At 51.0% G+C, this 16960-nt stretch overlaps 2 protein-coding genes across 5 annotated transcripts in view; one reads left to right on the top strand and one right to left on the bottom strand.

Annotated features, from left to right (window-relative positions):
- LOC144717947 (focal adhesion kinase 1-like) overlaps window positions 1–10412 on the top strand; it is a 36248-nt gene extending 25836 nt beyond the window's left edge. For 3 of the 4 annotated variants that reach the window (XM_078593774.1, XM_078593775.1, XM_078593773.1), the window contains 6 exons: window positions 3101–3184; window positions 4376–4421; window positions 6452–6549; window positions 7181–7333; window positions 8829–8909; window positions 9839–10412. In XM_078593774.1, coding sequence (XP_078449900.1) covers window positions 3101–3184; window positions 4376–4421; window positions 6452–6549; window positions 7181–7333; window positions 8829–8909; window positions 9839–10060 — 684 coding nt within the window. In that variant the 3' untranslated portion in view covers window positions 10061–10412. Of the gene's footprint in view, window positions 1–3100; window positions 3185–4375; window positions 4447–6451; window positions 6550–7180; window positions 7334–8828; window positions 8910–9838 lie in introns of all 4 variants that reach the window. The other variant, XR_013585164.1, reaches the window with a different exon arrangement.
- Window positions 10413–10754: 342 nt separating this feature from the next.
- On the bottom strand, window positions 10755–15305 carry RPLP1 (ribosomal protein lateral stalk subunit P1). The gene is made up of 4 exons (XM_078593777.1): window positions 15067–15305; window positions 13603–13677; window positions 11634–11739; window positions 10755–10881 (listed from the first exon to the last, which is right to left on the bottom strand). Exons 1-4 carry the CDS (start codon window positions 15136–15138, stop codon window positions 10796–10798), a joined length of 339 nt encoding a protein of 112 aa, XP_078449903.1. The 5' UTR covers window positions 15139–15305; the 3' UTR covers window positions 10755–10795.
- Window positions 15306–16960: the final 1655 nt, after the last annotated feature.

Raw genomic sequence — 16960 nt, 5'->3', positions numbered from 1 at the left:
GTATATAATTACATATTCCATAAGTAAATACATTCATGCCGATTGTTCAACACTAAATGCAAACTTTGGGCAAAGGCATGAAAACAGCTCCAGTCCCAGTCCGCACCAAGACAACAGCAGCACGTAGTCGTAGTCCCTCAATAAAAAAACATTCAAATTAACATGAACTACTGTATCGATTATAATGAAGGTTTTTGGGTTAGGTCGCGTTATTATAAATGTGTCGCAAACCCCACCGCCCCGAAACACGGCCAATCAGTAAATAATGTGTCACGGTAACAAAACGCCAATGAGTTACTTCTTCAGCCCACCGGTGTGTATCGATAGAGCACGGAGGGAAAGAAAATGTGAAGTGAAACTAGTCACGAAATAATTGGCCAACTAAGCATCTTATATATTTGCAGTTAGCGATGACCGTGAGCGGACGCAAATAAGCGAGCTCAAGGGCGACCAACTCGCGTTGCTCCCAGGGGTGGAAGTATTACGTCTGACAGCGTAACGTCGAAGCGCGTCACCCTCCCTCCCCCCCCCAAAAAAAAGTTCGGGGGCCCGGGGCAGTCGTCCCGATTCGCCGTCACCCCAGGGGACAGATCTGGCGACAGTAAAATCAAACGCTGAGCAAACTCTCTTGGAGCACGCGGCGTCATGATTCACTCGTCCTTCACGGGCGGTTGGTTTATTTCTAGATTTGAAGCTTTCGTGACTGCAAGGATTCATATTCTTAGGTTTTTTCGGTAAAGTCACGTAGGTAAAACATCAAAATTTATAAAAAATAAAATAAAACAAAAATCACGACGTTTCGGAGGCAACACAAGTCTCCGTCATCCGTCATCAGGTGGGACCGTCACAGCAGGATTAGCTGCATCAAGTTGGTTTATTGTCCACGGTGGTCGGGCTGTTCCATCGATAGACCGGCGCCCGTCATAGGAATGTGGAATTGACCCAGGGCCGTGAATGCGGACGAGCTCCATCACAACGCGACACGCTCGCTGCCGGCGTGAGCAGGAAGCCGCCCACTCACCCGCCCGCCTTGTGAGCCCCCAGTGGGAAAACCACAGCCCCCCCCCCTCTCTCCTGTGAGCCCTTCCTGGGGTACAAGCCGCTCCCTTTACACCGATCCAGCTCGGACGACAAACACACGCAGCACTCTCTCACCGACTCGCACTCATAGCCACGCCGTGCTGAGTCTCACTCTCATAGCGACACCCCGACTCCGTCACTCTCACAGAGTCACACAGACTCACACCTACACCACCCTCTCACAGACTCACACCTACACCACCCACTCACTCGCTCTCACAGACTCACACCTACACCACCCTCTCACTCACTCTCACAAACTCACACCTACACTACTCTCTCACAGACTCACACATACACCACCCACTCACTCACTCACACAGACTCACACCTACACCACCCACTCACGCATCCTCGCAAAGACTTGCCACAGGCACACCACACACCATGCTGCGCTCGTGCTGAGGCACCAATTGACCAACTCACACATTCACTCTCTCACACTCACTAACACACACGCACACACATTCACTCTCTCACACTCACTAACACACACGCACACACATTCACTCTCTCACACTCACTAACACACACGCACACACATTCACTCTCTCACACTCACTAACACACACGCACACACATTCACTCTCTCACACTCACTAACACACACGCACACACATTCACTCTCTCACACTCACTAACACACACGCACGCACATTCACTCTCTCACACTCACTAACACACACGCACGCACATTCACTCTCTCACACTCACTAACACACACGCACGCACATTCACTCTCTCACACTCACTAACACACACGCACGCACATTCACTCTCTCACACTCACTAACACACACGCACACACATTCACTCTCTCACACTCACTAACACACACGCACACACATTCACTCTCTCACACTCACTAACACACACGCACACACATTCACTCTCTCACACTCACTAACACACACGCACACACATTCACTCTCTCACACTCACTAACACACACGCACGCACATTCACTCTCTCACACTCACTAACACACACGCACGCACATTCACTCTCTCACACTCACTAACACACACGCACGCACATTCACTCTCTCACACTCACTAACACACACGCACACACATTCACTCTCTCACACTCACTAACACACACGCACACACATTCACTCTCTCACACTCACTAACACACACGCACACACATTCACTCTCTCACACTCACTAACACACACGCACACACATTCACTCTCTCACACTCACTAACACACACGCACACACATTCACTCTCTCACACTCACTAACACACACGCACACACATTCACTCTCTCACACTCACTAACACACACGCACACACATTCACTCTCTCACACTCACTAACACACACGCACACACATTCACTCTCTCACACTCACTAACACACACGCACACACATTCACTCTCTCACACTCACTAACACACACGCACACACATTCACTCTCTCACACTCACTAACACACACGCACGCACATTTTCATTCGCTCACACAATTACTCAGACTCGCACTCACACTCTGCGTCTCTATGCTAAAGCGGCTGAGACTCCGGTTTGGCAAAGCGGTACCGGCTCCACCCACATCCGCCGTGTTCATCCACCGTGTTCATCCTTATACACCGTCTTCATCCACACCCACCGTGTTCATCCACAGTGGTCATCCACATCCACCGTGTTCATCCACAACCACCGTGATCATCCTTCACCATCCACGACCTCCACTGTGTTCTTCCAGATCATCGCATTATCGAGATTTCTCTCTCCCGCGCTTTGCCCACGTGAACACTGTGCACGTGGAGTCCGGCATGCTGCCCCAACCCTACCCCTGATCACAACCCTATACCCCTGATCCCAACCCTATACCCCTGATCCTATCCCTACTCCTGATCCCAACCCTATACCCCTGATCCTATCCCTACCCCTGATCCTAAACCCTACCCCTGATCCTAAACCCTACCTCTAACGCTAACCCTACTCCTAACCCTGTCTCTATCCCGACCCCTACCCCCACTCATGTCCCTACCGCCCGTCTCTCTCACCAGGACAGGACGGGCAAGGCTGCGCGGCAGCTCGAGGAGCAGGACACCCCAGGACCTCAGCAGGAGGCGCCTCACGTCGTGCGGACGGTGAGTGAATTGGGTGAGGGAGTGAGTGAGAGGGAGTGAGTGAGTGAGTGAGAGGGCGAGCGGGTGAGTGAAGGGGTGAGGGAGTAAGGGCGGGGAGGGGTCAATGAGCGGCTGAGTGATGGGGTGAGAGAGTGGGTGAGTGATGGGGTGAGAGAGTGGGTGAGTGATGGGGTGAGAGAGTGGGTGAGTGATGGGGTGAGAGAGTGGGTGAGTGATGGGGTGAGAGAGTGGGTGAGTGATGGGGTGAGAGAGTGGGTGAGTGATGGGGAGAGAGAGTGGGTGAGTGATGGGGTGAGAGAGTGGGTGAGTGATGGGGTGAGAGAGTGGGTGAGTGATGGGGTGAGAGAGTGGGTGAGTGATGGGGTGAGAGAGTGGGTGAGTGATGGGGAGAGAGAGTGGGTGAGTGATGGGGTGAGAGAGTGGGTGAGTGATGGGGTGGATGATTGACATTTGTGAAAAAGAGCTTTATAGCTCATCGGATTGCTCCAGGATAAATATTCTGATTCCGACTCCGACTGAGGGGTGAGTGAGGGGTTTGGGAGAGGATGACATTTGAGGGGTGAGTGGGCGGGGGGGATGAGTTGACACAGGGACATCGAGAGACATCAACAGTTGTGAGTGCAGTGGAAGATAATGATGGTGAGGAGGAGGAGGGGTGATTGCGATGGTGATGGAGGAGTGGAGGGATGAGTGGTCAGCGTATCCGATGCAGGAGGAAGTGCCCCTCCCTGCCTGCCTCTCCCCGCGGGGTCTCACGGACGCGCCTGCCCTTCCCTTCTGCCCACAAACATTCATACACTCACACACACACGTACACACATGTACACAAACATTCATACACTCACACACACGTACACACACATTCATACACTCGCACAAACACACACATATATACAAACTGTAATACACTCACACACACATATACACAAACATTAATACACTCACACACACATACACATGTATATAAACATTCATACACTCACACACACACATGTACACAAACATTCATACACTCACACACACACGTACACACATGTACACAAACATTCATACACTCACACACACACGTACACACATGTACACAAACATTCATACACTCACACACACACGTACACACATGTACACAAACATTCATACACTCACACACACACATAAACACAAACATTCATACAATCACATACACACACACAGAACCCCGTGGAGCCGACGAGGCGAGATGCACTCCCCACCACGTGCGGTGAGGATCTCTGTCACACGCGCGGGTGACTCACGCACGAGTTCACCCACCCGCTCACCCGTCTGCTCACCCACTCACCCGTCGATTCTCTTATTAAACCGCGCGCTCGCTCGCTCACCCACACACTCACCCATTCATTATCTCATCCATCCACTCACTCGCTCGCTCACTCATTCACTCACTTACCCATCCTCTCATATACCCTCTTACTCGCTTGCTTACCTCATTCGTTTACCCACTCATTTCATTCACTCGGTCGCGCACCCACTTTTCCCTCCTCTCGCCGACTAACTCATCCATCCAATCTCTCACTTATTCAGTCGTTTATCCACCTCACTCACCCAACTATTCACCCACTTGCTCACACAACCACTCACTCGCTCACCCACTCGTCCCTCCTCTCACCAACTAACTCATCCATCCAATCTCTCACTCATTCAGTCGTTTATCCACCTCACTCACCCACTTGCTCACACAACCACTCACTCGCTCACCCACTCTTCTACTCACCCGCCTGCTCGCTCGTCCGCTCACCCGCCCGCCCGCTCACCCACCCGCCCGCTCACCCACCCGCCCGCTCACCCACCCGCCCGCTCACCCACCCACTCAGCAGTGGGGCGTGTTAATAATGGTGTTCGTTGGCGGATGGATGTGGTCTCGAATATGATTGAGCTCGCGAGTGCTTACTCACCTGCCGCCCGCAAACTCACCTTGATGCTCACCGGCCTCTCCTTTCCTTCACCTGCTGCCCTGTAAGATCACCCTTCGTCCGTAAGCTCACCCCGCTGTAAGGCAACTTTCCTCTGTCCGTAATAATTGGGTTCTGAAAATCGCTTTCTTGCAAAACCGGTAAAACCCGGATACCGATTTGCCGCACGTGCCAATGCGTATCCCGACGTCGCTTTAACTTTGACAGCTGAGAAGTTAACGGAGCCGCTGCCACAGCGGCGTCGTGGTCAGTACCCCGGACTTGCAATCTTAGCGGTCGCCGGTTCGATTCCCTCTCTCGGCGCGGTAGTTTTTTTTACACTCCAATTCTTTGTTTTAACAATTTAACCCCTCCCCCACCCCCCAACCTATTGTCTGTCCACCCACCACGAATGGGTTCACCGTGGTGGGGTAAATCGTGGGTAACCCTACCCTCCCTACCCCCCACCTCTTCCCAGACTTCTAGTCTCGCGTGGAAAAGTCGTCCAAATACGCTCTCGAGCTCCCCCCCCCCCATCCGTCATCAGCAGCAGTGGCGAGAGCGCGCAGTTGCGGGGCTGCGCCCTTTTATCCCTTACAGCTGAGAGGCGAGACGGAATGAACCACGCGGTGACTTGGGCCGCCCGTGCCCACGTTTGTATTTCCGCGCGAGCCAAACTGTGCCTTGATTTCTACAATTCAAGGCCGTAGCCATGGAGTCAACAATCGGGGGGACAAATCTTCCAGGAGGTGTGGAGTTCCCCCCCCCCAGAAAAAAAATCTAAATTTGAAAACGAATTTCCTGCCTAAAATATTTTTAAAAATCACGACCACATAGGATGGACTTTTTTTTTTTACAATAATGTCTAATAGTGTATTGTATTACATTGCTCTGTTTTTTTACCTTTTCTTGTTTCATTGTATGTAATGGCAGAAATTAGGGATTAATAAAGTACAACCATAACCACAATCATATAAACAGAAATCTATTTTATAGCAATATATTTGGGGGGACATTTTGAGCATATTTTAATATTGGGGGGGATGTGTGTCCCCCCCCCCCAAACTTCTATTATAATTACGGCCTTGCTACAATTCCACTCGAATCGGTTTACCCGCTCCTGTCTGCTCACACCCCCTCCCCCCCCCCTGTAATCTCACCCCTCTTCCCTGTCAGCACACCCCTTGTATGCTCACCCCTCGGCCTGTAACATCATCCTATGGATGCTCACCCATCTGCGTGTAAGCCCTCACCCCCTCTGCCTGTAAAAGCTCACCCTCTCTGAGCTCTCCGTTCCGGGTGTCAGCTCACCCCCCACCCCCCCTTGCTGTTGACCCGACAGGAGAAGTGTTCGCTCCTCGGAAGCCCCCAAGGCCTGGGGCACCATCGGTGCCCGAGGGGGACCTGGGCAGAGGAGAGACGCAGCTCACGGGAGCCAAGGTGACTCGCCGGGGTTGTTGTGATTGCGGTGTGCGGCGTGCTGTGTTGTGACGCGTACGGACGGCGGGCTGTGTGCGGCTTGGTGTGCGGTGTTGCAGGTACAGAGTGTGCGGCGACGGCGTTAGAGTGCATTGTATTGTGCCATCTGTGGTGCAGGCGGGTGAGGGTGCAGCATGGTGAGTGCGCTTTGCAGGCTCGGTGAGTTCGAAGCGTGGTGAGCGAGCGACGTGGTGAGTGAGTGCGCGGCGTGGTGAGTGAGCGGCGTGGTGAGCGAGCGGCGTGGTGAGCGAGTGGCGTGGTGAGTGCGCGGCGTGGTGAGTGCGGGGCGTGGTGAGTGAGCGGCGTGGTGAGTGAGTGCGCGGCGTGGTGAGTGAGTGCGGGGCGTGGTGAGTGAGCGGCGTGGTGAGTGAGTGCGCGGCGTGGTGAGTGAGCGGCGTGGTGAGTGAGTGCGCGGCGTGGTGAGCGAGCGGCGTGGTGAGCGAGCGGCGTGGTGAGTTCAGGTGCAGGCTTGGTGAGTGAGCGGCGTGGTGAGTTCAGGTGCAGGCTTGGTGAGTGAGCGGCGTGGTGAGTCAGCGGCGTGGTGAGTTCAGGTGCAGGCTTGGTGAGTGATCGCGCTGCGTGCTGTGTGCAGGTGGGCGAGCCGGTGGTGCTGGGCCGCACGGCGCCACGTGAGCGCGCCGGCGACGCGGTGTTCGCGTGCGTCACGCGGGTGGTGCAGGCCGTGCTGCAGCTCAACTCGCGCTCCGCGGACGCCACCTCCGACGACCTCGTCGCGCTCGTCAAGGTGATGCTCACCCCCCCCCACCCCCCTCCCCCAGAGGGTCCCGGCTCAGATACATTTATCACACTTTTTTGGTAGCTGCTAGCAGTGCCGGACTAAGCTAGTGCGGGGCCTGTAGCATATGTTATAAAGGAGCCCTAAATATATATTTTTTAAACACATAAATATTTAAAGACTAATTTTTTACCTGCATAGTAAAGCCATTGTATTTTTTCATTTGCTATACAGCCAGATAATACGACAAATCGCTAACCTTAAACACACAGTCGTTCATAAAAGTTGAAGGCGGTATAGTACTATAGTAACAGAGCAAGTGCAGAATCGCTGAACCGGAATTGATAGCTTGAAAGCATTTAGCGCGGGGCCCTTGAAAGTGCGAGGCCCATAGCTTGTGTAGCTACTACATATGTAGTACATATGTAGTAGCTACTACATATATAGTAGCTACTTGTGCTACGAGGATAATCCGGCACTGGCTGCTAAACTGAAAGTAGGAGTCGGCACGTGGCTGGAAGCTGCATCCCTCGCGATGGACATCCTGGATGTGGCGTGCCAGGCGCACCTCCGATTAGCACGGTTGGCTCAGTACGGTGCGAAAGAAGTTCAACATGAAATATTTTCCGGCCTTTCCGGTAGACTGGAGTAGGTAGCACGTGGGCCGCAGAAAATGGACGTGGCGTTCTGGATTCAGACAGATTTTATTTGCCTCCGAAGCGTGACAGACCTGGCCGAAATTAAACCCTGCTCCTACATTGAGTTGTTTGGCCAGTTGCCTCTCAGACAAGTGCTGCTACTGATGAAATCACACGCGCCGATCATCTCTAAAACTAGGCTATGAATTAAACTTTTTATGTTATCAGGTAAGGCGCCGTCCATAAATGACGTTACGCGATTTTGAAGGATTTTTGACCCCCCCCCCCAATCGTCACACGGCTACATAAAAAGTCAGACCCCACCCCCCCCTTCAAATATGACGTCACAAAGCTCTGCCCCCCCCCAAAGAAAACATGCTTCAAATCACTTTAAACTATTGTCATTGTAGTGCGTATTTAATGTGGCGCTGCACTCTGATGTTGTAGAAAACATCGTCACAAATGTCTGCGTGACATCATTTATGGACGGTCCCTAAGGCCCACTGAGCTACATAGCTCATTTTCAGAAGCGAGCTGGCTACAATGATAACTCAACGAAGTGGCTTTTCGCGTGGAAATGTATAGCAGCCAAATGCTCTAAACGCGTGATGTTGATTTCAAACGTGGAGGTAAAGACCGGAGGAAAATCCATACGACCATGGGGAGACCGTGCAAACTCCAAATGTAAAGACGTCAGGGATCGAACCCACCCACAACTTGGGTGCATCCCAGGCGAGGTAGTGAACTTTGCTTTACCGTGGCGCCCCACCTCTTTCTGGGGTGAGCAATGTGTGGAATGCCGATTGATGTTGGTGGTGCTTGTGGTGCTTGTGGTGCTTGTGGTGCTTGTGGTGTCCGCCCTGCAGACTGTGGGGGAGGCTCTGCGAGCGCTCCTCTCCGCCGTCGAGGACGAGCTGCCCTCGCTGCCCCTCGACTCACATCGCCAGGTGGGGGCCGGACCTCCGCGGCGTCACACCCACCACCCACGGATTATTCTCGGAGCACGAGTAGCTACATATGCTATGGACCCTCGTAGCACAAGTAGCTACTATATATGTTGTAGCTACACAAGCTATGGGCCTCGTACTTTCAAGGGCCCCGCGCTAAATGCTTTCAAGCTCTCAATTCTGGTTCGGTGATTCTGCACTTGCTCTACTACTATAGTACTATACCGCCTTCAACTTTTATGAACGACTGGGTGTTTAAAGTTAGCGATTTGTCGTATTATCTGGCTGTATAGCAAATTTAAAAATACAATTACTTTACTGTGCAAGTTAAACATTTTTTTAATCTTTTTGTTTTAAATTTAGGGCCCCTTTTATAACATGCTACAGGCCCCGCACTAGCTTAATCCGGCACTGAGCAATGCCACGGCACTCTCCTATGGTAACGCTTTCCACTCATGTCCAACGACAGTGATGAATAATTCAGAACCGGTCCTGGGCCTCCCCTCGGTCGCATCGGCCTCAATTACCTGGTACGATGCGTCATGAGGGAAACAAAGGCGGCCGGGCGTGGTGTTGGCCACCCACCCCTTCGCGTGCCGCGTCCGCCTTCCATAGGCACTCGCTAAACCACCACTTGCCCCCGGTCTGTTCAGGCCAGAGGTGGGACAAAGTCATTGTTATGCAAGTCCAAGTCGAGTCGCAAGTCATCAAATTCATGACTCGAGTCTGACTCGAGTCCAAGTCACATGACTCGAGTCCACATCTCATAGGTGGGACAAAGTCATTGTTATGCAAGTCCAAGTCGAGTCGCAAGTCATCAAATTCATGACTCGAGTCTGACTCGAGTCCAAGTCACATGACTCGAATCCACACCTCTGGTTCAGGCTATAACTACCTTCCGTCTTCGCACGCACTCGCCCCCGACACAGGTGGAGATGGGGGAGCGGCTACTGAACGCAGACCTGGGCCGCCTCATCGGCGGCCTGCGCACGGCCCAGCAGTACGCGGACACCACGGTGGCGCAGGGGCTACGCAAGCCCCTGCTGAACCACGCCCACGTGCTGGCCATCGACGCCAAGGCCCTGCTCGATACCGTGGACCAGGCGCGAGGGACCGTACCCCCCACCCCAACGAGCCAGGCGCCCCCCTGAGTCGTGCCAACGCCTGGGCCAAGGTGGAGCGGGCGCAGTGCCCAACCCAAGTAGCACTTTGTCGAGCTGGTGGAACGGCCTTAAATGAAAATGTCTCATCAGCCTCATGGCTAAACTGCCAGCGGCAGCAGCCTCTGCCGCACCGTTAGAGGGCAGCGAAACACCACCCCAAGACCCCTCTTGCCTGGTCCCCGATTAACCCCTTCCACAATCTCACGGGTGAGCCTGAAACAATTCCCCGACTCCCTCCCCCCGGACCCAGCCAAAAGGAGTCTTATTGGTGGCGTCAGAGGCATCTGCACGAGTCTCGTTGTGTACACTTTTCTTATTAAAATATCGTAATCTATGATGATCGTGTTTCTACCAAGTGTCTTCAGCACCACACAGTACATGCGCTATCAACACGTTCAATAGACCACATGCATTCTAACACAGCACCAGCCTAACACCACAGAGGCGATATCAGTGTAACCCACCACTGGCACACAATCTAACGCTGCACCACACATCCTATAAGTATCATAAAGTCCATCACAGCACCACACATTCGAACACCCCACATTCCTGAACACATTCAAAGAGCTTCATAGCTCATAGGATTCCTCCAGGCTAAATATTCTGACCGATGGATCAAATCCACCAGAGTCTATACATTACAACACTCAACATATAACAGGGCACCACGCAGTACAGCTTTGTTATCGCAACGATTTTATTGCCAACCGAGTCAGAGGCCTAGTCAAACAGTCCGAAACCCATGTCGTCGTCTTCTTCTTCGTCCGACTCATCCTTCTTTTTCTCCTCCTCTTTCTTTTCTGCAGCTGTTTGTGGACACACGTGCACACACACACAAACATGAATGAACACGTGCACACTTGTACATATAAATCATAGGAGTGGGACGATTAGTACGTTAATGGACTAATATAATAGACTACTTTTAAAAGTTAATACGAGGTCCTGCCTCATTATGCGACTTCTATTTGTGTATTCATATTAGTCGAATAATTGATGGGGAGAGCCCAGCCCGAAACACAACTTGGCGTGCATGACTAAGGCTGGCAAGGCATACTCAAGCTGCCAGCATCGCGCATAGTTGTGTCTGCTCATGTCTGATATGCTCTACACCAGCTATTTATTTACGGCCGAGTTAACTCAAGGTGGGAGACTGCCATGGTGTCCAGTGGTTAGAGCACTGGACATTATATTCTAGAGATAATTGGGAACACCACAGTGGGCACATGACGTGTGGTGGTGGGGGGTGTACTCCCACCTATTCCGAGCGTGTCTGACGAGCGTGAAAAGAGGCCAAAATACTCTCCAGAGCTCCCTCGAATGGAAGTCTTTCCACAAGAAGTGGCATTAACAATTGGTTACATAAAATTTACAAATGTCAAGGAGGCCTTGGGAGGAATCATGTGCCACAGATGTTATCCCTAGATTAACTAGTTTTCTGGCACTGTGATGCAGTCAGGGATTAATATCAGCTAGGTCTGGGGCTAGTGAGATTTAAAAAGTCTTGGTTGCAGTGTGCCAACCAATGCACCACCACTCTCCACGCACGCGTGGTTACCTGGTGCCGGGCCGCTGGCGGGAGCTCCTCCCGCGGACGCTGCTGGCGCTGCGCCTCCGGCCCCCACGTTGCAGATGAGGCTGCCCAGGTCAATGGAGCCCAGTGCCTGTACAAGCGCACGTCATCAACACCATGACTAGCATGCACCACCACCAACACACCACACACGCAACATCAATACTTACAAACATCATCAGGCGTCACTAAACCGCACGCCATGAATATTAGACACCTTATGTGCAGTACCGCCCAGCTCTGGACCCAAAAGGCTGATAAAACTAAACTATTTTTTAAACTAAACTATTTTTATGTCATCAAGTAAGGCCCACTGAGCTATTAGCTATTTTTCCGAAGCGACCTGGCCACAAACGATAGCTCGATGAAGTGGCTTACGTGGAAACTTATTGCAGCCAAATACTCTAAACGTATGTTTATAAATGTGGAGCGTAAAAACGAAAGACCCTGACAAAAATACATGCAGCTACGAGAACACGCAAACTCCAAATATATAGGCGTCAGGGTCGAGATGGAACCCACAACCTCCTCCATACCAGGTGAGGAAGTCAACATCTCGGCAAGGTGCCCGTGAGTGGTTCAGTTGTGTGTGGGTGGTTGATTGTACATGCAGGAGCGGAGTGCAGTTATGAGTGGTTATGATTTTAGTTGTTATTTTCAGTTTTATAGCGTTCTTGATAATCGCTTGAGAAATAGGGGTCAACAATCCTTAGGTTACAAACCCTTTCTGACCAGCGTGGTCAAGCCTACCACATAGTTGACTGATGCAATCGTTGAACATGTGCTGTTCTACTGGTAACCCTTCTCTGGTTTTCTAACACCAACCACAACACTGAAAGTGGCCATGTAAAATCTCTGTCCATCCGTCAATAACAAGGGTGGGTGGTGGCACTATAACTGTCGTACAAATGGAAATACGAACCAAACCCAATGCCCGTATATTTGGAGTTTGCATGTCTTTCCCAAGTAGTCGAGAGGATTTATCTCTGGGTCCTCTGGTTTTCCCTCCACTTTTAGAATCAACATGCATTTAGAGTATTTGGCTGTTATAAATATCGAAATGCTAAGCCACTTACTTGAGCTATCATTGGTGCCCAGGTCGCTTATGAAAAAGGGCTATATAGCTCAGTGGGCTTTACCTGGTAAAATTAAAAAAAATTTTAGTTTAAAATCGGTTAAATTGATCAAAGAGATGCCCAAGATTTGCAGAGAATTTAAGAGGGGCCCCTCCTAGGCATCCTGGCCACTCTCGCCACGGCGTGCGGCGCTCTCATCCTGGGCAGAGGTGCCATCCGAGCCCTGTGGTCTTAACGGTGCAAACACGGTGACCGTTATCATTCGCCAAAAACTGCCGAGGGCAAATGCATTATTGGAAAGTGACATATATAGATGGTCCATGTTTATGTATATATTTAGATTTAATTGTGCAGTATCGTTTTCAAGAAATAAATTATTTAAAATTATTACAAAATTCATGTATGCAACGGTTTAACATTGTTGTTGTGCAATACATATTTAAAATTACATCAATTAAATAGACTGTTGTAGAAGGTAAAACTCCACAAAAGAATTGGAAAGTGGATTACATTTCAGTGAGTGGAGTTAATTGCACATCATGTTGAGTAACCGGATATACCCCATCACCACATGGGCTTTGAGAGGTTTTAGTGTAAATCTTACACTCGCACAAATTTCCATTTGTAGGCAATGCCAATCAATTCCATGAAAGTGAAACGCATTCTAACACTATTTATGTCAATGGTAACCTGTAAATTCAAACCTGTTAATTCGTTTGTTTCGTGGTGTTTTAACTGCACAACCCCTACACTACTGATCCCATGTGCAGCTCACCCACCCCCCCCTGCACTACTCACACCTCGCTCACCACTGCACCATTCACTGCACCACTCACACACCTCTCACCCTCAGCACCTCTCACCCATGCCCCACTCACCTTGGCGAAGAGTCCGGGCCAGAATGGCTCCACTGTGACTCCAGCTGCCTTGATCAGCGCGTTGATCTTGTCTTCCTACAGAGAGGTGAGAACACACGAGGGCGTTCACATTCATGATCTCAAACAGCACACACGCGGTGTCCACGCGTGCTCTGCAGTATCGTTCACACGTGGTGTTCACGCCTAATTTGCCGTATTGCGTACACGTGATGTTCACCCCCCACGCCATCGCGTTATCCCGCAAACACAATCGTAGTCATGGGTCAAGGCGACAGCAGTACACGGCTGTCCAGACACCAGAGTGGCTACTGTGGAGTCCAAGAAGAAACTCCATATTCTACAACCAAGGAGGTGGGGAAACATTTTCCTTACTAGGGGCCGAAGAGCAACACTTTCAAACAACTTTGGAGGGCGGACCGCACAACTTCCACCCTGCCTTAGCAATGTGACATAAGTGACATGAGTTCGCCACAATTACATACCGGTGTTTTGCCAGACCCAACATAGGCCATTCTAGATCCCAACCAGTGCGCCCAAGATTCCCGCAGCTTCTATGTGGTAAGAGGCTTTAATGTGAACACGGGCATAAGTTAAAGTCACGAATACAACGGCATGGGCCCCGGGGACATGCGTTCTACACTTTTGTTCTACGGAGTTAAGATCGGAGGCACAGAGTTTTAAAAAACAGTGCCACTCGAGGCGTTTTGAGACGACCCGGCCTCCACGGAGAACCACGTGGGTTTCGGCTGCATCAACAGGAGGCCCGATTCGAGTTAAAACCATTGGCTTGCACAAGACTCGTTGTGGCCAGCACTCCGCCTTTGTCTCCCCCGGTGTTAACCGCGTGCACTTTTGCCGGGTACCCAATTGAGGCTGGGTTGACCTAGCGAAGGCCCAGGACCGGCTTAAGACTCCACGTGTTACTCACGTGCCCCATGGCAGAGTTAGAAGGCACGCAACCGGCTCCGTGTGCGCGGTGGACGAGACAAGCCAACAACCACCATCACCACAACCACCCACATCACCATCACATCGCCCAACACCAGATACATTAACACCTACACGTCTACACACGCCAGTACCACCACACAGGCGGTATAGTACTACCACAGTCAGCGCCAACCTTCCCCTCTCATCGACACCACCACCTCCAACCCTATGACCACCATCACGACTAAAATCCGATTCCTCACCACCTCGCCCATCACCCAAACGCCACATCACCTACTACAGCGACCCCGCCAACACCATCACGAGTTCCAACCGCGATCACCGCCTCCACTATTACCACGAAACTTCTCCCATCACTACCCCCATATAAATACTTCACCCACAACCAAACACACTCCCAAATCACTTGTATTTATTTTACCCTCATCACAATCAAATCCATACCCGATCAGCCCCCCTTCCCCTCCTTAAGCGCCATGTTTGCCGCCTTAGGCCTCAACCTCGGCCGCTCACCGTGATGGCGACTTCGTCATCGTGGAGGATGAGAGCGCTGTAAATACACGCGAGTTCGGATACGGAGGCCATGGCGCTGCGCGGGATGCGTTGCCGGGGCTCGGATGGCACACGGTCGAGGAGGATTGGACTCGGATTGTGCGGCGGCGGCGGAGCGCTGCTCGCGTCTTGTCGGGTCGCGCTCGCGGTGGGAGAGGAAGTGACGTCGCCGGTCGCGAGACTAGTAGGCGCGAGGGGGGTGGGGGAGCGGCGGCGACGCTCATTGGTCGAGGTCGCGTCGTGTGGGCGGGGCAAAGACGTACACGCGCGCGCGTGAGAAAGAGGCCGCCATCTTACCTGAGGGGTTGTGGATGGGGAGCGGTGGCGTTACATTTTTAAAATTTTGTTTTATTATTTTATATTTTATTTTCTATCTACGTGACTTTACCGAAAGATCCAAAGAATATGGAGATCCTGTCGAAGCCGCACTTTCGTGGAATATGCTCCCTTATGCTTGTCAAATATCTAGCATACTGCAAGCAATTAATTTACACGAATTCACGCCTACAAATTCAACCTACACTTAATAATTGGATGACAAACCACATGATTGTAGTTTTTTTCGGTAAAGTCACGTAGGAAATTTTTTTAAATATAAAATGTAAACAACTAAATTAAAACACATTCTTGCTGAGGGAGCTGGTAGGAACGTTGGGTTGCTCGATCAATGGCCAGGGTCAACGGCGGCGTGGTGTATTCCGCAAATATGCCCGACTGAGAGGGCGGGCACAAGCCGGCGTGAGTAGGTTAAACGTTGAGTTTTATAAGGGCACCACGGGGTGACCAGCCCCTCCCCACCCAGCCCCACCCATCCCCCACCCAGCCCCACCCTCCCTCAAACATGACGTCACAAAACTCTGCCCCCCCCCCCCAAAAAAAAATATATATATAAAACATGCTTCAAATCCCTTTAAACTATTGTCATTGTAGTGCGTATTTAATGTAGCGCTGCACTCTGATGTTGTAGGAGAAAACATTTATTAAAAAGCCTATTTAATTAAGTAGAACGTGTTTATATTCATTTAAAGTTGCGCATTTTGCTGTGACGTCACATTTCTCAAACCTCCCCCCCCTCGTCACACATCGTCACAAAGGTCTGACCCCCCCACCCCTTAGGTGCGTGACGTCATTTATGACAGCCCCTTTGTCTCTCGCTGAATTGCCTGGGCTGTGGGGCTGGCTGCTCAGATGCGTCCATTGCGACCAGTCATCGGCACGGGGGAATCCTGCAACGATGCGAATGGAAATGTTTCTCGCAAGAACGGATGGGAAGAGGAGCGACGTTTTAATTGGGCTTGGCAATGGAGCCCTCGGAAATCGGAGAAGCAACAGAACCCACGGGGAAACGGGGAAGGAAATGACGACGATGCTGCTGGCCTTTAACAGAAATAACGATGGCAGAGTTTGGAAGGCGTTACACAATCCGCGGTGTGCGTGTTTCCTACCTTGTTGGGCGTCGGCAACGGATATCCACGAGTTTCTGAAGAAGACAAAAAAGCCACCATAGGCTGGCTGACAGAGCGTGAAAAAAGTAAGAGGAGGTTTTAGCCTTTCTGGCAATAAAACAGGAGGTTTTAAATTTTGATTTAAAGAATATGAAAACAGGAGGTGTTAAGATGTTCAAACACCAAATAGAAACATTTTGCAAGGAATCATGTCTGCATTAAGCACACGTACTTGTGAACATGCAAACACACATGCTCTGATTATAAATGCATTCTCTTAGAGTTTTTCGGAAAAGTCACGTAGGTAAAAATAAAGTGTTGCCAATGCGCCAGTCTGCCACCCGAGATCAGTGTGTGTGTGTAGAGGGCCCATTGAAGTGAAATGTCACCGGTTTTCTAAAATGAACAGG

The sequence above is a fragment of the Lampetra planeri genome, chromosome 4 (assembly GCF_965212315.1).
Source record: "Lampetra planeri chromosome 4, kcLamPlan1.2.h2, whole genome shotgun sequence".
Classification (NCBI taxonomy): Eukaryota; Metazoa; Chordata; class Hyperoartia; order Petromyzontiformes; family Petromyzontidae; genus Lampetra; species Lampetra planeri.
This window is presented reverse-complemented; position numbering and strand designations above follow the sequence as displayed.

What these genes read in the sequence shown, in the direction of transcription:
- RPLP1 (XM_078593777.1), bottom strand. Translation starts at nt 15,138, where the DNA reads ATGGCCTCCGTATCCGAACTCGCGTGTATTTACAGCGCTCTCATCCTC. An exon ending in ATGACGAAGTCGCCATCACG is followed by an intron (nt 13,678 to 15,066) that starts GTGAGCGGCCGA and finishes ACCTCTCTGTAG; the next exon opens with GAAGACAAGATCAACGCGCT. An exon ending in CGCCAGCGGCCCGGCACCAG is followed by an intron (nt 10,882 to 11,633) that starts GTAACCACGCGT and finishes GTCCACAAACAG; the next exon opens with CTGCAGAAAAGAAAGAGGAG.